The 16571-nt window shown below is 45.3% G+C and overlaps 1 protein-coding gene across 1 annotated transcript in view; it reads left to right on the plus strand.

Moving 5' to 3' along the window:
* The first annotated feature begins 213 nt into the window (after positions 1–213).
* UBALD2 (UBA like domain containing 2) overlaps positions 214–16571 on the plus strand; it is an 85780-nt gene continuing 69422 nt past the window's right edge. The window contains exons 1-2 of the mRNA XM_078654582.1: positions 214–468; positions 13229–13291. Of these exons, the coding sequence (XP_078510708.1) occupies positions 349–468; positions 13229–13291 (183 nt within the window). The 5' untranslated portion in view covers positions 214–348. The remainder of the gene's footprint in view (positions 469–13228; positions 13292–16571) is intronic.

Here is a 16571-nt window from a genome sequence, read left to right on the forward strand (position 1 = left end):
AGCACGAAAGGAAACTGTCAGCCGTCACTTTTCAGCCAAACGGACCAAGGGAATAGACGTAATGGCGTGAAATGGACCAATGGTGGAGAGTGTTGGGCGGGGCTTGTAAAAAAAAGCACAACAAACATTGCGTCGCCGACGTCCAATGGCTGATGTACTGCTGCCATTGGACGCCGGCGTACACTGTTTGTTGTGGGACACAGTGTATCGACTGACAGGATCTTCAGCCTATGATGTTGCTGACACGAGGCACTCTCAGCCAATGAACGTCGGAAGTGGGAGCCGTGGGCTGGTCGGGTTCTGCGAGAGGGGCCGGTGGGGATCGGTGTGTGGAGGGCGGCGGCAGCCATGTCTGTGAACATGGAGGAGCTGCGGCATCAAGTGATGATCAACCAGTTCGTGCTGGCAGCAGGGTGCGCGGCCGAACAGGCCCGACAGCTGCTCCAGGGCGCCGGGTGGCAGTTTGAGGTGAGACTGGGGGATGGTCTATGACTGATGAGGGGTGTATTCTGGTGCCGTGGCTTGAGGGGAAATGTAGGGGCCACTGTTATTGAATGGAGCGGACTTTACAACAATTACTGACTGGTGGATTATCATAGAGCGTAAAATCGGTGGACAGGCTCTAGCCAGAAAACTTACAGTAAGGGTGGTTGTTGGGTTGGGAACTGGAGTAATTTGGCTGGAGTTTGAAGGAGACTGAATGGCAAATGCCGGATGTTGTATTGGGAGCTTAAGGGGTATGTGACAGGACGAAGAAAAGGGTGAATATCTATCTGGGGGAACGAGAGGACCGTGAAAGGGTGGTTTAGTAGGGGAAGGGGCATATCTGTGACGGGTTCTGGTAAAATCGGGTCCTTAATCAGCGGGTAGACGTGACAGCGATGTCAGAGATAACATGGATTAAGGTTTAAGTAAGACAATAGGGGCGAGTAGAGGGGAGGTATTTGGTAGACCTAGATGACGTTTGAGGGGCAGCAAGCGAAGTAGTACTGGTGGGTAGTTGAGCGTGAGGCTGGTATGCGGTGGGAAATCTCAAGTATCTGTGTAGTTGTTAAGGGGTGTAGTAGTTAAGGGGTGCATATTACAGCTTGTAGTTGAGATCCGGAAGCAGTTTGGTTAAATGACAAATTATTGCTGCGGGGAAGTCCGGCTAAGGATTAGTTAAGGGGCTGTGACGAGGCTAAATAATTTGAGCGAGGAGTGATGGCCGCGATTGAGATTGTACCCCCTTTGGAACTCGCTATTCGTTGTGCTTTTACTCACGTGACGTGAACCACACTCCAGTCCCTAGAGCACTGTTAAAGTGGGAATAAAAACAGTAAACACTTAAATTTCACGTTTTCCAATTTTCCATTCATTCACGTCTCTTCTTTCCAGCACAAAATACAAAACTAGATTTTGAGGAGGCCTGTTTTTTTCTTCTTCAGAAGAGTGAAGGAAAAACCTGCTCTCAGCAAGTATTCCTAGATTACACAGATTGGGCCTCCTAATGATAGAACTACAGCATCCACACGCTCGAGTTGTACCAGGCGTTCTTAAAAAAAGCTTTTATTTATTTTTAACCAATAAACAAATATATAACTATAAAGCAGCATACAGAGACCCTTATATAACGTTTTTTTATACAGCATGTTAATGTCGGAGACCTCAAGGTATCAGACAAGGAAAAGAAACGGAATGAAGGCAGCCTGCACATTTTCCCATCTCCTCTTGACTAGGCACAGAGTGTGTCATGTACATCATCGTCTCTTCCTGATGTGGGCCCCAGATCAGATCTCTGTAGGATAGCCAACTTGCCCATACTTTCTCCCATTAGTGTGAGCATCCTCTTCCCTGATCTATTGGCTTCTCATTGATCATGCACCAGTCTAAATTCCACTCCTAGTCGTCCACCAACGGAACCTCAACCCCTCCCCACAATCTTGCTATGTTTCGCTTAGCCACTTTAAGGCTCAACGAGAGCCAGATCCTGGCATATTTTGATGGCGGCTCCTCTTCCCAAATATGTGAAATGCATTTCTTTACTGGCTGGTGTGGGCGGGGGGGAAGGAGGTTCTGAAAGTTTGAATCTTTGGGCACATGCACAACGTGTGGAAAAAGGTTCCCTCAATACCCCAACACCTCAGGCGCCCCATGCTTCTGAAAGTTGTGCATGCATAGTAAGATCGATGCAATTTGCGCAGAAAAATCAATCTGAACCCTGTCTGTATAAAAACCTCCTGGAAGGTCCCCAGTGCCACCTTCCATTCCCCATCATCACAGTCTCCGATGTCGGCCTCCCACTTGGATCTTACCGCAGCAAGGAGTTCGGGAGAGTTGTTTTGTAATTTTTTATATATCAGAGAGACTGTCTTTTTTCGGTAATGCTTCAGTTAGGACTCTGTCCTCAAGAGGGGAGTACTCCGGCAGGGAGTCTCCCCGGGATATGCGATCTGAGGGCATGTTGAAGCTGGAGGTATCTAAAAGCCTTGGTGCCAGTCAGTTCATCCTGGGTCTGTAACTCTTTTCAAGTGAGAATATTACCATCCCTCCAAATGTCACCAATGCAGAAATGCCTATTAAGTCCCATGTTTTAAAACATCGCAGGTCACGTACCTGTGAAAGTGCATCACTATGCCAAAGTGAAGTCATGTTAGTACGCTGAAATGTATATTGAAATTGTAAGAAATAACATATTGGTCGTGAGGGAGTATCTTTTGTACTGTTTGATGTTAGTAAGCTTCCCTTTAATCCCGAAAAGGACATGACTGTGCGCCATATCTGGGTGGTAGTGTTCTTGACCAAGCGCATGCAGGTTTTGGGGAGAGCAGCTGTAGTGTGTGGACGTGGGAGCCCATGTGAGTATTGCTTTCATTTTGCTGGTCTTCTCCCTTCCAACCTCCATTGGAGTTTCATCGTATTTGACATCATCAGCATGACCGTCTGTTTTCCACAAAACTTGGTGAGTCTGTGACAAATGAGAATGAACCAGCTATACATAGTGCAATGAACATGAATCTCTCGGCCCACTTCATTCGGTTATGTCTTTCAATTCTCTGGGTCTTCCTACTCCTCAGCTAAGAGAACATTTCCTCTGTTCTCCATTGTAGGACTGTAGGTCCCTGCGGCAAAGTGTGGCAAAAACTTCATCTGGGGAGTGCTAGCCTATGTGGACAAAGGGAGTCTTGTGACTCGTACCTGGCCTTCAGTACTTCACAGTAGGACCATTTACCCCTCAGTTGAGCCAAGACCATCATAAAGTCTAAAACTAGGCCCAAGGACAGATCAATGACACAGGGGTTTTCTGAACCCGAATGCTTTCTTGCTTTGCCTCTAACGTGTGCTGTGACATCTCTGTACCCACTCTCTGCTTGTGCCCGATTCCCTCTCCCATACAATGCCCCCTGCTTGTTTAGTCCGCATTTAGTTCATAGCCCTACTCCATTCCGAATGAGGGTCTGAGCACTTTACAAGTAAAAACAGCATAGGAGAACAGGAAACCTCTTTACACTGAAACTGAAGAAATACTAAACCATGGATTGCTACCATAAAAAGTCACACAAAAGTAAAATGGTAGATTAGATGGCACAGATAGTAACAGCGTGGAAGAATTGAGAGATCTGCTATAAAAAAAAGCAAAATTGGGGAGGAGGGGTTTGTTCGCACCTCCCACTCCTCTTCTGCACAAGCATTGTATACCCTGCCTCTAGGTGAAGTAAAAGCTGCATAAAACCGCTGAAATTCGCAGACGAATTATGAGTGATGACGCGTCTTCTAGTTCTGTTTATGCATACCCTCCCATATTGGAAGTAATGAGTGTTTGGTTACCACGTAGCTCTGTCGATCCTTTGGCTGTATTGGCCTCGTTTTTCGACTTTACTCAATTCCATGCATTACTTCTCTGTTTTCCACGGGGATCTGTCAAGGGCCTACACATTCGTGATAAGAGATCAGTAATAGCAGGTGTGAGTTAGCGTATATGTAACAGCGATCTTGGGGTGGAGACGTTTACTGATGTGACTGACCTATGAACATGGCACTTGCGCTGTCTGTCGCCACAAGGATCCGCCTAGTGCAATTCTCGAACCTATTTATATCTACTCTGTAACCCTATAAGTTACATGCTTGGCTCGTCTGACTGTCCACATTTATCACAACTAAAACCTAAAACTATAAATCGCGAAAGCAACTAAGAGCCAGCCCTGCACTCAGTGTAAAGGAGATTATGAAGAACGTGTTTTGTAAAAAAAAATACTGGACCTAAAGAAACGGATTCCAGCCGTTGAATAGCCGTATTTGGGGGTGGGACTGTCCTATTCACACGCAGGGACTAGGCCCCGATATTCTAGGGTACCCAACCGACAGATGTGTACCCAGAGGGATACTTGCTGAAGGGCACCCACGTATAATTGCTGTATGTGCTTCTACACGAAAGGTGCAGCCTAAAAACTGCTGGGAACGGCTTCATGCGGCCCATCGCCCTCTGTTGCAACACATTGCTCTCTAAAACACACACTTCTGATCTATGCCTTGGGTCTCGACTAATCGAGAGCCCAGAGCCTCGCTTTCCCTGCATCCATGTACAAAACCATAGAGGATGCGGTCTTGTTTCATAGTACTCTGTTGTGTTTGCACAGACTGTGCGTTGACAAAAACTCCATAAACAGTTGATATTGAGCTTCTAAAAGAGAATTGAGTTAATGTTGCAATCGACTTTCATTTTGCTCCTTAAATGTAAAGGACATGCAGACGTAGTAGTCGCCTTGTTTGCTGCTGTCCCGTCGCAGTTATTACAGTACTGGAGATCTGTTGTGGATAACTTTTTTGACACTAATTTGGGGCTAGTAAACATGCTTGCTCTCCAGCCCTTTGGGGGGGACCCAGTCCTCTTTGCACTTCAAGCCTGACCCTTCATTGAAGCCGGTCTGGGGTTGCTTTTGTTGTCTTTTAGAGGAGAGGGTTCGCAGGGTAGCAATTCGGTCTGGACAGGTACTAGGCGCATATTAATTTGCTAATGTCTGGTGCCTGCCTGTAATGGGCGGGTTGGAATGCGACACGGGAATGACCTGTGGCCAGGTTAGTTGAAGTATTCCACCTATCTCTTTGTACTGAGTCACTTTGTGGCCAGACTGTCATTCTTTTTGTTGTTGCCAGAAATCCATATATTTCAGCGCTGTACATGAATATGCAAAGCATCCCTTTAACTGCAACAAAGTGCGCTGGCGCACTTTTTAACTGAAAATATAGACGTGTGGGAAAGGTTGAGTGCATCGTTTTGTGTTCTTTCTCGCTGCTGTTTTCTAAAAGTAAACAATGATTCCACCCATTGACTCAAAATCTAACCTGGCCGTGCAGGCGCCGGTTGTGGGTCGGTACTTCCTGTTCCGTAAGCATTGCATGCGCGGGTGGGCGAGGAGGGTTGTGCAATGCATGCGGCAATATTGTCTCACCTGACAGGCTGCAGTAATTATTAGACCGGCGTCAGATGGGCAAATGGCCCGGGTTACCGTTGACACACCTGATCGACGTCCCCGCTGTTGTAAACAAGGCGTCTAGGGCATTGGGGCTGGCGTACAGAAATTTCCTTTCAGCCCATAGAACAATCCCATCCCTAGGGGAGGTTGTTTTGCACTGTATCACATGGTCCCTCCCGCTGACTCAGTTTCTCTATTATTAATTTCTTTATTGCCGCCATTCTTGTTTCTTTTTTTGGATCCTTTTGTTTATTTGGGAGGAGTATAAAATTAGCAATTCAAAACCACGGCAGGCAGAGCGGTATTTTACCTTTCTAGTGGATGATTCCTATCCTGTCTGCTTCTCGATTGCTCTTCTGTTACACCGTACCGCTTGTTTATTTGTGAAGTATTTTCTCTAGGTCCCTCACGATGAGTACGTTGTGCTACTGGCACGAAGGGGCCCTGCTCAGTTCACCTATCTTTGGCTAGTAACGAGTAAGCGTTGGGCATTTTGTTGTTGATAATTTACAGCAGATTATTGGCTTCCGCAACTAGACTTTTAGCTTTAGCCAGGGAGATCTTCAAACATCTCAGTTAATCTGCAAGATGTGGCTATTGGCAAAATGTACGTCAGTTTTAATATCAATTGTGCACGAGATGCCTAAAGAAGTGGAGTGAGCCACGAAAAATGACAACTTGTGTACATGCGGAACTTGCATGTAATGTCAACTTTTGTGTTGGTGTCATACATATGACGTTTATAGGTGTAGTATATGGCCTCTTTTTTCTCTGTGTTGTATTCTTGAATATATATTACATATGCCAGGTTTCGACAGGAAAAGGTAAGAGGTGCCTCCAAGGGAATTATTTAAAAAGTAAATTTTTGTAAATTCATTAAAGAAAACTTAGAAGGACAAATCAATGGTCCTCAAATGGAATAACTCAATATTAATATGTTCTACTGAATAATACACGTTAATGTTCAACATAAAACATAAACACACCACAAAAAACATCCTATCTAATCGACAAACTTAAAAATTAGGAAAGGCGCCATCAGGATCTACAGAGTTTAACATTCATGTTTTACTGATCTCCCTATAGGCCTGTTCGCATATTTGTATTATAAACTGACTGCCTCTTAACTAATTGATAAAATCAATGTTTTCATATACACCTGTTTTTTGTTTTGGAGGCACCTCTTACCTTTTCATATATTTATACCCAAGCCCTCAAGGGTATATCGGGTTGCTCACTGTTATATACTCCGGTTTCGACAGGGGCAGTTTCGTTTTTTGGGCAAGATACTGTTTTTTTCACCTCATAAGTTGTCAGACCCTTATTTGAGGTTTGGTCATTTAGTGCTGTGAACATTATTTACATTGCCTTTCATTGGATTTCTGGCCAATACCAGGTTAGCTGATTGTGTTGTACCCTTCGCAGTGTCTTTCAGTGCCTGCATTGCAAGGTATGTACTTTCCAGGTATCTAGAATTGGGACTTGCGTTACCCTTTGTCCCAGTTTGTGAATTGTGAGTGTTTTGTGTATGCCTTCATTGCAAGTGGGAGAAAGAAGGGTTCAGGCTGGAGGAACCCTTTATTTTTGTTACGCTGACGCCATGATTGGAACAATACATAAATGGAGAGATTCTAAATGGGTAGCTGTGCGCGGTACAAGTCCGTAATTCATTCATTCAGTTTGTCAAGTGCTCCATGAAAGGTCTTGCCAGAAGTGGGAGACTTGGTTGGAGTGACATATTTTGGAGGTTGATCGTGAAAATGCTGTAGTGTTCGTGCTAAAGCGTGTAGTGTATTGGTGTACTTCTGGAGTTCAGTATCGTCTACACAATTGAGTAGTTGTAGTATGATATAGAGATGAGGTGGACCGCCTTATGGGATGGGGTTTGCATCAAGGAGAAGCAAGGGTACTCTTGGCATTGTGTACTGCTGTGCACTGCACTGCTTTAGAGGTGAGGGGGTAGAGTGGGGGGACATGTCGACGGGACACTTCTGTGGTTTTACCTTGGAAACTTTGACCATCTCCCATAATTCTATTCAGAGTTAACAATTTCCTTTCCCCTTACCTCCATGGTCTGAATATTGTCATCGGGTACAATGGGTGCTGCATAAAATAGGGCTCCCCACGCCAAGATTTCTTTGTGCCTAGACAGACATAACCTCCTGCATTTGTCAGCCTCTAGGTCCAAAGTGAGTCAGGTGGGCAAGGGAATAAGCGTTCCTTTTCGGCCACACCCCAAACCTCTGCAGGTAAAGTTTCAGATTCCTCTCTGTGTTGTTCTGGGTGTTCCATGTTGTGGAATACTCTGCATGCCCTCGCAGTTTAGTGGTATTTGGGTTCTTCGTGAAGTCCAAGTGAAATTCACAATAATTACTCAGTGGAATCCAGAGCAAAGCAAACTTTCTTTTAAGTTGAAAATGGCAATCAACCCCACGTGGATGAATCCCCATAGGCTCCATTCCCATGTTTTTGTTAGGAAGGGTGCATAAATGTGAATAAACTACGTCGTACGAGACCTCCCACTGCCATACCCAGGGGCTTATTTTAGTGTGATGGGGGATTGAGACTTAGAATTCTCGAGCGTCAACACAGTATACCAAAATAAAAAGTTGGTGATGCATCGAGCAGTGATTATGGGAGTGGCCGATTGGCATTGGTAATGCGTGCCAGTGGGAGTGAAAGCTATTTTGAATTGCAAACCACATTCTTGGAGCTTTTCAAATATTTCCAAGCATTGAGAAGAACTGGCAATAGACCTAAGTTGAACACCTGCCAGGAAAACTCACCTGCAGGTAACCATTCGCAGTGATCTAGTTCAGGCGGCTGAGTGCCTGCTGCAGATCAAAGATTCTAGTGCCAGTAACATAGCTTCGTGGACTAATGTTTGAGGTGCCAAGTGTGTGTGAACGCTAAAGGTTGTTTGTATTTTTGATGGATTGGGTATGGAACCACCTAACTCTGAAAGGCATGGTTATGGTGTGCGGAGCATTTCAAGCCTGAGGTTCTGAACATGAAATAGCTTACCAGCAATAACAAATATCTTCATAGGTTTCAAAAGTGACTTTATTAAAAAAAAAAAGTGCAAAACTGTGTTTTACATTTTTTTTTTTTTGCCAAAATAGGTCAGCAAGTCCAGTACTGTCTTGCTGAAATGCAGAGGCATGTGAGCAGATCTAGGACAGGGTTTAAAATCAGTGAAGGATATTATTTTTTTTCCTAGTCTACCAGTCTGAAAAAAACGAGCATTGACAAAGCCAGTAGTTCTGGCATTAATTGCAGCATTTTGAATTAGTTAATGCTTGATTCGTTTTGTTATTCTTTGTGCAGAACTTTATTGAGGAAGCTGGAGGGCCCTCGTCCATCAACAAAAAATCTTAAAAAGCAAGAATGTTTGTTCTCAAAAAGCACACATTGCCATATTAGGCCCGGACACTGAAAGGGACTACTTTGTGTGTACATGTGCTCCTCCTAAAATGGTAGAATGGGCTCACTCAGTGGTTAGCTAATGACCGAAGTTGACAAACCTATTGCCCCATGCTATATGCTGTAGTGAGTGGAAGAAAAATGTATATGACACAATAGATTGGCTGAAAGTCCCTACAGGTAAGTGTATTACACACATAATTTTACTACCTTGCTATCCTCATCATCGTTAAGATATTTATACATTGTTCGTCTAGGAGCTCTGATTGTTCACTCATAAAACAAACAAGCGAACATGTTTTGTTTTGAGGAAGAACATTTTTTAATTATAATTTTCATCAGGTTTGAGAGCCACCATGTCTCACTGCATTTAAATTTCATGTGTGCTCTTCCCCTGTGGTGTATGTAAGGGAGGAGAATGAGTTAGTTGTTCTAAAAACAAGGATATCCCTAGTTCAGGGGTATTGTGCCCATGCCACGAGCGTGACTGGTCCAATTGAAAAGCATGCATTACTGCTCCCAGCTGAGTCTGGAGACACAACTACCAACTTGAAAATGCATTTATTGAACAGGGTCTGACAACCCAAATGTGCCCTTGTCCTTTACGATAAGTTCCCAACCATGCCTCAATTCGAGTGCTAGAGAAAAATAGTAGCATATCATCCTATGTCTTAAAGTCGTGACCCACTTGCTGAAGTCACTTGCCTTGATTCTGCGTCCATTTGTACTAGCTCAAACCCTGCTTTGGTTCTAGCTCAAACACTGCTTTGGTTCTAGCTCAAACCCTGCTTTGGTACTAGCTCAAACCCTGCTTTGGTACTAGCTCAAACCCTGCTTTGGTACTAGCTCAAACCCTGCTTTGGTACTAGCTCAAACTCTGCTTTGGTACTAGCTCAGCCCCTGCTTTGGTACTAGCTCAGCCCCTGCTTTGGTATTAGCTCAGCCCCTGCTTTGGTATTAGCTCAGCCCCTGCTTTGGTATTAGCTCAGCCCCTGCTTTGGTATTAGCTCAGCCCCTGCTTTGGTACTAGCTCAGCCCCTGCTTTGGTACTAGCTCAGCCCCTGCTTTGGTACTAGCTCAGCCCCTGCTTTGGTACTAGCTCAGCCCCTGCTTTGGTACTAGCTCAGCCCCTGCTTTGGTACTAGCTCAGCCCCTGCTTTGGTACTAGCTCAGCCCCTGCTTTGGTACTAGCTCAGCCCCTGCTTTGGTACTAGCTCAGCCCCTGCTTTGGTACTAGCTCAGCCCCTGCTTTGGTACTAGCTCAGCCCCTGCTTTGGTACTAGCTCAGCCCCTGCTTTGGTACTAGCTCAGCCCCTGCTTTGGTACTAGCTCAGCCCCTGCTTTGGTACTAGCTCAGCCCCTGCTTCGGTACTAGCTCAGCCCCTGCTTCGGTACTAGCTCAGCCCCTGCTTCGGTACTAGCTCAGCCCCTGCTTCGGTACTAGCTCAGCCCCTGCTTCGGTACTAGCTCAGCCCCTGCTTCGGTTCTAGCTCAGCCCCTGCTTCGGTTCTAGCTCAGCCCCTGCTTCGGTTCTAGCTCAGCCCCTGCTTCGGTTCTAGCTCAGCCCCTGCTTCGGTTCTAGCTCAGCCCCTGCTTCGGTACTAGCTCAGCCCCTGCTTCGGTACTAGCTCAGCCCCTGCTTCGGTACTAGCTCAGCCCCTGCTTCGGTACTAGCTCAGCCCCTGCTTCGGTACTAGCTCAGCCCCTGCTTCGGTACTAGCTCAGCCCCTGCTTCGGTACTAGCTCAGCCCCTGCTTCGGTACTAGCTCAGCCCCTGCTTCGGTACTAGCTCAGCCCCTGCTTCGGTACTAGCTCAGCCCCTGCTTCGGTACTAGCTCAGCCCCTGCTTCGGTACTAGCTCAGCCCCTGCTTCGGTACTAGCTCAGCCCCTGCTTCGGTACTAGCTCAGCCCCTGCTTCGGTACTAGCTCAGCCCCTGCTTCGGAACTAGCTCAGCCCCTGCTTCGGAACTAGCTCAGCCCCTGCTTCGGAACTAGCTCAGCCCCTGCTTCGGAACTAGGCCTAACCCAGCTTTGGAACTAGGCCTAACCCAGCGTTGGTACTAGCCCAAATTAAATACCGAAAGTCTTCCTCTCCTACTCACTTTAACCAAAACAAAACTTGAATGAATAGACCAGTTGGTAAAGACACTAGACACTGTCCATTGGTGCTCCCTAACTGCACATTGAGACTTGTGTTAACCATTGACACCCTCAATTCATTGCTGGGACTTACAAGTGTTTATTTTTGGGGGGTTAGTTGACAATATTCGGGATTTTGTGGGCAGTTTGGACGATTCTGAGCCACTGGATCCCCTTCAAATGTGTCAATCGCTGAGGATCTAAGGTAAAAGATAAATCAGTTTTTAGCATGGCCTGTGGCAGCTGTGTCTCATTTACTAGAACCTGTAAGTAGTCCTGGCGAAAGGATTGTGTTAGGAGGGTTTCTCAAGAACTCTGCGCATGTCCAAACCATTTCCTGCGTGATGATATTGGCCATACAAACGTCCCTTGTTGGTTGTTAGGTAACGCCTTATCGTGTGTGCCCCAGGGTTGTGTTTGTTAGTCCTGCAATTAAAAACGTGTCCGTTATTTTGGTTGGTGTTTTTTGACTTCCCTCCTTAGAGAAAGGGCCCAGGCCTATTTGTATACATTCGATCCGTGAGACATCCGCGTATGTTTTAAAATGTCAGCAGAACTCGCAGGACCGACATTGGCTGAAGCTTTAGCTGTGCAGGCAAAAAGCTAACTATTATGCAAGCCGGCCGTCTTCCCCCATCTGTATCGTCAAGGACGAGCAAACAGGCGCTGCCGTATTTACAACCTCTGACCAAGAATTGTCTTGTGCGGACCATATGTCTGCTTGACGGCGCCTGCAGCGCTTCCCTCCTCCTGGGATAGAAACCATGTCTGTTAATGATGTGGAGAAGGAACTTCAGGGCAGGAGCGATAGATGACAAGTATGGGACGCCTGCGTATTTCACTAGACTTAAGCATCCTAGGCATGCAGGTGACAGGCGGCTGAACAGGTGCATGGGTTGTTGGGGAATACGGGGACAATGCTTAACATAGGGTTACAATGGGGCTCATTCGTTAACTAGGGGTGCACCTGACCCCGGGAAAGTATCCGAATGCACTTTAGTCGTACTCGTAGAAATATGGCGAAGACGTCTACTGGCCAGTTGTGGTTCCTAGAACCCAGGAACTACATTTTGCTTTTAACACAACACCACATTGTGCAATTCGGTATAAATCACTTCATACAGTAACTGACCACTGCAAACATGGGCAAAACAGTATGTCATTGGCTAAGCATCAAAGCAACGTGCGCTTAAGTGAACTATGAACAATGAGTTGCAATCCAGTGTTTAGTGTGCCTTTTCTGCATAAATTAGACTTATTCTTAAAGATTTGTATTTTTTTTTACTACATGTTTATGAAACCAGTAAGATAAGTCAACAAGTTAATTGCTATTTCAGAGATTGGTGTACACGGCTGATCTGAAGTGGTGGTGGGTGTAGCCTTGCGTTCTTAGGAGCTCTTTAAATTGACTACCAGCACGTTTGTTGATAGGAACACGTTTGTTTGTTGTTGTAGTAAATACTAAGTTACTAACCACTGTTTGTAAATCCCAACTTGGGTTTAATGCTCCTTTTGGTGGTTTCTTTGTACACCCACTACTTGTTCGAGGCTTCGAGCGCAGCACTCGATGGTATTCTTGCGTGGTATCACGATGCTGTGTTAAGTAGTGAGCACAAATGAAAAGCTTTAAGATGCATTATAGTAGTTGTAGGGGAAATTATCATATTTTTCACTATTATTTACTGGAATGTCTATTCCCATTTCTGAATTACGTGACAATTAGATTTGGACATTTGCAGTTCGAACTGCTCAGTGAATGTTTATCTGGTTCACAAACCTGTCACCCAGGGCTCGGCCTCATAGAGAGTTACACATTTTATTATCCTGCATTGTGTTAAACATGGATAGACGGAAGTCTGAAACGTATTTTTTTAAGTGGGCCAGCCCATTGTGATGTTAAAAATAAATATCGTATTTTATGAACTATGCGTACGTATTGGCGATGATTATCTCATGGAATTTGATTTCTTTGATAAAGTATTAATTTGTTGGACCGGTAAAACTAATTATTTTCCTTTTGTGTATGTTGGTTTTCAACCACATCAAACCATGTAACTAAATGGTCTTGCCTAGGTATACTTGCACACCCTGCTGCGTTGGTTGCGACCCTATTTTAAAGCTATGAGGTTTAGATGAGTCTCTGGGTGTTGTTGAATATTGTCTCATCGCCTTCTTTTTTCTCCAACCTCCCTCCCCCCGTGCTTTTTCGCAGACTGCCCTGAGCACATTTTTCCAAGAAACGAACATTCCCACCAACCAGCATCATCATCAGATGGTAAGTTACCCTCCAGGGACCCCTTGTGTGCCGGCTGTGTGGGGGCGGGGGTCTGATTTGCTGATGTAGCAGTGGGGGGTATGTTCAGCTGGATGTCACCACTGTTCCCCTCCCCCAGCCCTGTCTGTGGTGTGTTGGAATGCCCACATGCTCTGTCTGCGCGCGATGTTTGTGTTTTGATGCAGCCTGCAGTGGGGGAGGGCTCTCTGGCAGGAATGTGCTTTTGTGTTCAAGGCTGCTAGCCCCGTGAAAGCCATGTTGAGGCAGATGGAGCGCTCCCAGGCCGCAGCAGCAGCAGACACTACAATCCCACAGCCAGAAATGGCAGCGCGCCTCTCCTTCCTCGTGTTCCTGTGATATGTGGCGGCGGGCCAGCGTCGTCCAGAATCGAGGTTTTTCCAGTGAACATCGCCTCGCTGCTCGCCAGCCGCACTTCTGGTGTTTCCGAGTGGCGTGTAGTGGTTTACCCCGCCTATAACCTTACACAGCCCCACCCGGCATTAATGTGCAGAAGAGGGCATTGTTTTTCCAGATAAAACGCTGTTTCCGCAGCCGCTTCACCTGCCTTCCCTCAGCAGCGACACACCGTTGTATTTCATTGGTTATATATAGCCTCAGTGGGCATGGATAAATATCTTTGTTAATAAAAGCTAAATACAATATTAAAACACGCATACTTGTACATTCGATTAAAACAATCGCATCTCGTCTTCGGTGTGAAAACAATCCCAGATGATTGATCAGCAAATGATTCTACAACTGGACAGATGTCATCGTAATAAGCTAGATCCGGGGACCTGTTTGTTTATGACGGAATTAACATTATGAACCACTCTGCTCGAACCCGCTTACCAATTTAGCCCACCTTTCGAAGAATCGTGCAGTATCGTTGCTCACATGAAACAAGTATTGGCAATGCCAATAGGTCTCACCCCTCGGAGAGGTTTTGACAATCGGAGGGCGGGGGGAGGTGAAGGGGGTGGTAAACGGGGGTGGAGGGGTGCATAACGGGCTGATTCGAAAATAGCACTATGAAGCGGCCAGCGTTGGTTGCTTCACAGCGCTTTTAGGTCACGATAGCAGAGACGGTGTAGGGGTGGGAATTAAGAGTTCAACAGACGGAAATGAGACAGTGGAAAGGAGGGAAAAAGCAAGAGAAGAGGAGAGAAATAACGCAAGAGTGATAAGGGAGAAATGGGGAGAGAGATTGGAAGTGTATCAAAGAAAGCTAGATTATAGGATAAAAAACATTTGGGTGTGGCATAGGACTGCGGCAAAAAAACCCACAATAGCAGCATTATGCAAAGGCACAGATGCACAGTTCGGTGGAAGGGGGAGAAGAAACGGACGGGATGGAGGGTGGAAGGGGAGAAGAAACGGGGGTAAGTTGGGGGTGAGTTAAATATGTAAAAAAAAATAGGAGCTATGGGGAAGGCTGCACAGAAGAGCAGCAATTATGCCAACAAATGGTAAGCTATGGGTGGGGGCTAAGCCCACGATTAGACACACAAGTCTTGCAAGTAAGAGCACATGCTAGTTCATGCTTTCGCAGGCTCTACCTAAACAGGGTCCCTTAAATATACTCCAACGGTATTGCAAAGCGTACATGCAAGGGAATACGAAAGACCTGAGCATTTCCAGATGGTGCTGGTAAGAAGTCAATAATAATTCTAGAATAGTCGTAAGTGACCAGACAGGAGATTACCATGGACTCCGTTATTACAACATTGACTTAGACCGTTAGACCATTTCCGTATGTTGATATCTATATAGTTAGGGATTGCTACTTATGACTATTCTAAAATTATTATTGACTTCTTGCCATCACTGCCTGAACATACCGGTGTCTACCTATTTCTTTTATCTAAGCAGACCACCATGGCCGAATAAATCAAGTTTTTGTGATAATACAGAGGTTTGGTTACACCTTTCGAAGCACTGTGTCCGATACGCTCAAAGGGATCATACTTATTGAATATTGACCACAGTCTCTAGACTTCTAAGCCTTAAAAAAGTCACTGTGTGACAAAACACCTGTTGGCTGTCTCTGAAGAAAAGGAATCTGTAACCCATGACTTTTCCCTAAGGATAATAAATTATATTTTGTTTTTAAAGACAAGTCCTTACCTCATTTGAATTTTCAATACTGTTAGAGTGCTTGGGTTATCTGAAACAATATTTATGTACATTCTCTGTCTTTCAGATCCAGAGTGCAATATTACACCTTGGGTAGGAGGGTGTTCATAACCTGATGGCACCATACCTTTCTACTGTTAATAGTGTTTTATACTGTACTCGCAATAGACATTGTTCTTCTTTGTATATGAAGTGCGAATAACGAAACCACTACTACCCCCATTTTTGAATATCTACAAAAGCAATTCAAAGCAGCCTGCCTGCTCCAGTCACTCTGGCGAATGAGGTGAGAGAGGACCCACGTTTTACATGCGAAAATCTACGACATCTTATTACAGGCCCATGTAAGGAAGTGGCAGAAGCAGCGTAGGTTCAGAAAATTTAGAAATGCTGCCAGGGAGATCCTAGTTCGATACAGAGGGCACCTTGCTACAAAATGAGCTGTGCTGGTTTACAACGGAGTATATTCTGCTCTTGTGGTGTTGCAAAATTCTTAAAGAAATATGCGCTCCAAGAAAGACGCGTGTATGTTCAAATCTGCAGTAACAATTCAGGCTTTTATCGTGCCTGCATAACCAGGAAAAAGTTCTAAAAGGTAATATGTGCCATCACAAGAATCCAGGCTGATGTGAGGATGAGGCAAGGACAGCATAATTACTGAGCTCTAAAGAAAGCTGTGGTCTTTGTTTAAAGACGTTACTGTTGAAAGCTGTGCATCATGCAGCATAAAGCAGAACTTAAACGCAAGCCGGAAGCTTGTATTCATTTGCAGGCTGCTTTGATAGGGTATTTGATCAGGAAACAAATGCACCAGTGGAAGAAATTTGCAACTATCCTACAAGCCCAGGATTGGATGTTCCGTCAGAGACCGCTCTACCTCAGACTCTGCAGTGCAGCTATTGCAATCCAGTGTAATTTATTCACAGCTTTACCAGAGGCAGAAGTTCTTAAAAATCAGAGCATCTGCAGTCAAGCAGCATACCGAGGATACAGTTTACGGAAAGACCTTAAAATAAAAACCAGTGCAGCACTGAAAATTCTGACTGTTTTTATAGCTTATTGTACTCAGAGAAATTGTCTCCTAAATTTGACAACATGCCTTACAACTCAGAGGTTTACTAGTGATGGGGAAATACTGGCACCC

This window comes from Lissotriton helveticus, chromosome 7 (assembly GCF_964261635.1).
Source record: "Lissotriton helveticus chromosome 7, aLisHel1.1, whole genome shotgun sequence".
NCBI classification, from domain to species: domain Eukaryota; kingdom Metazoa; phylum Chordata; class Amphibia; order Caudata; family Salamandridae; genus Lissotriton; species Lissotriton helveticus.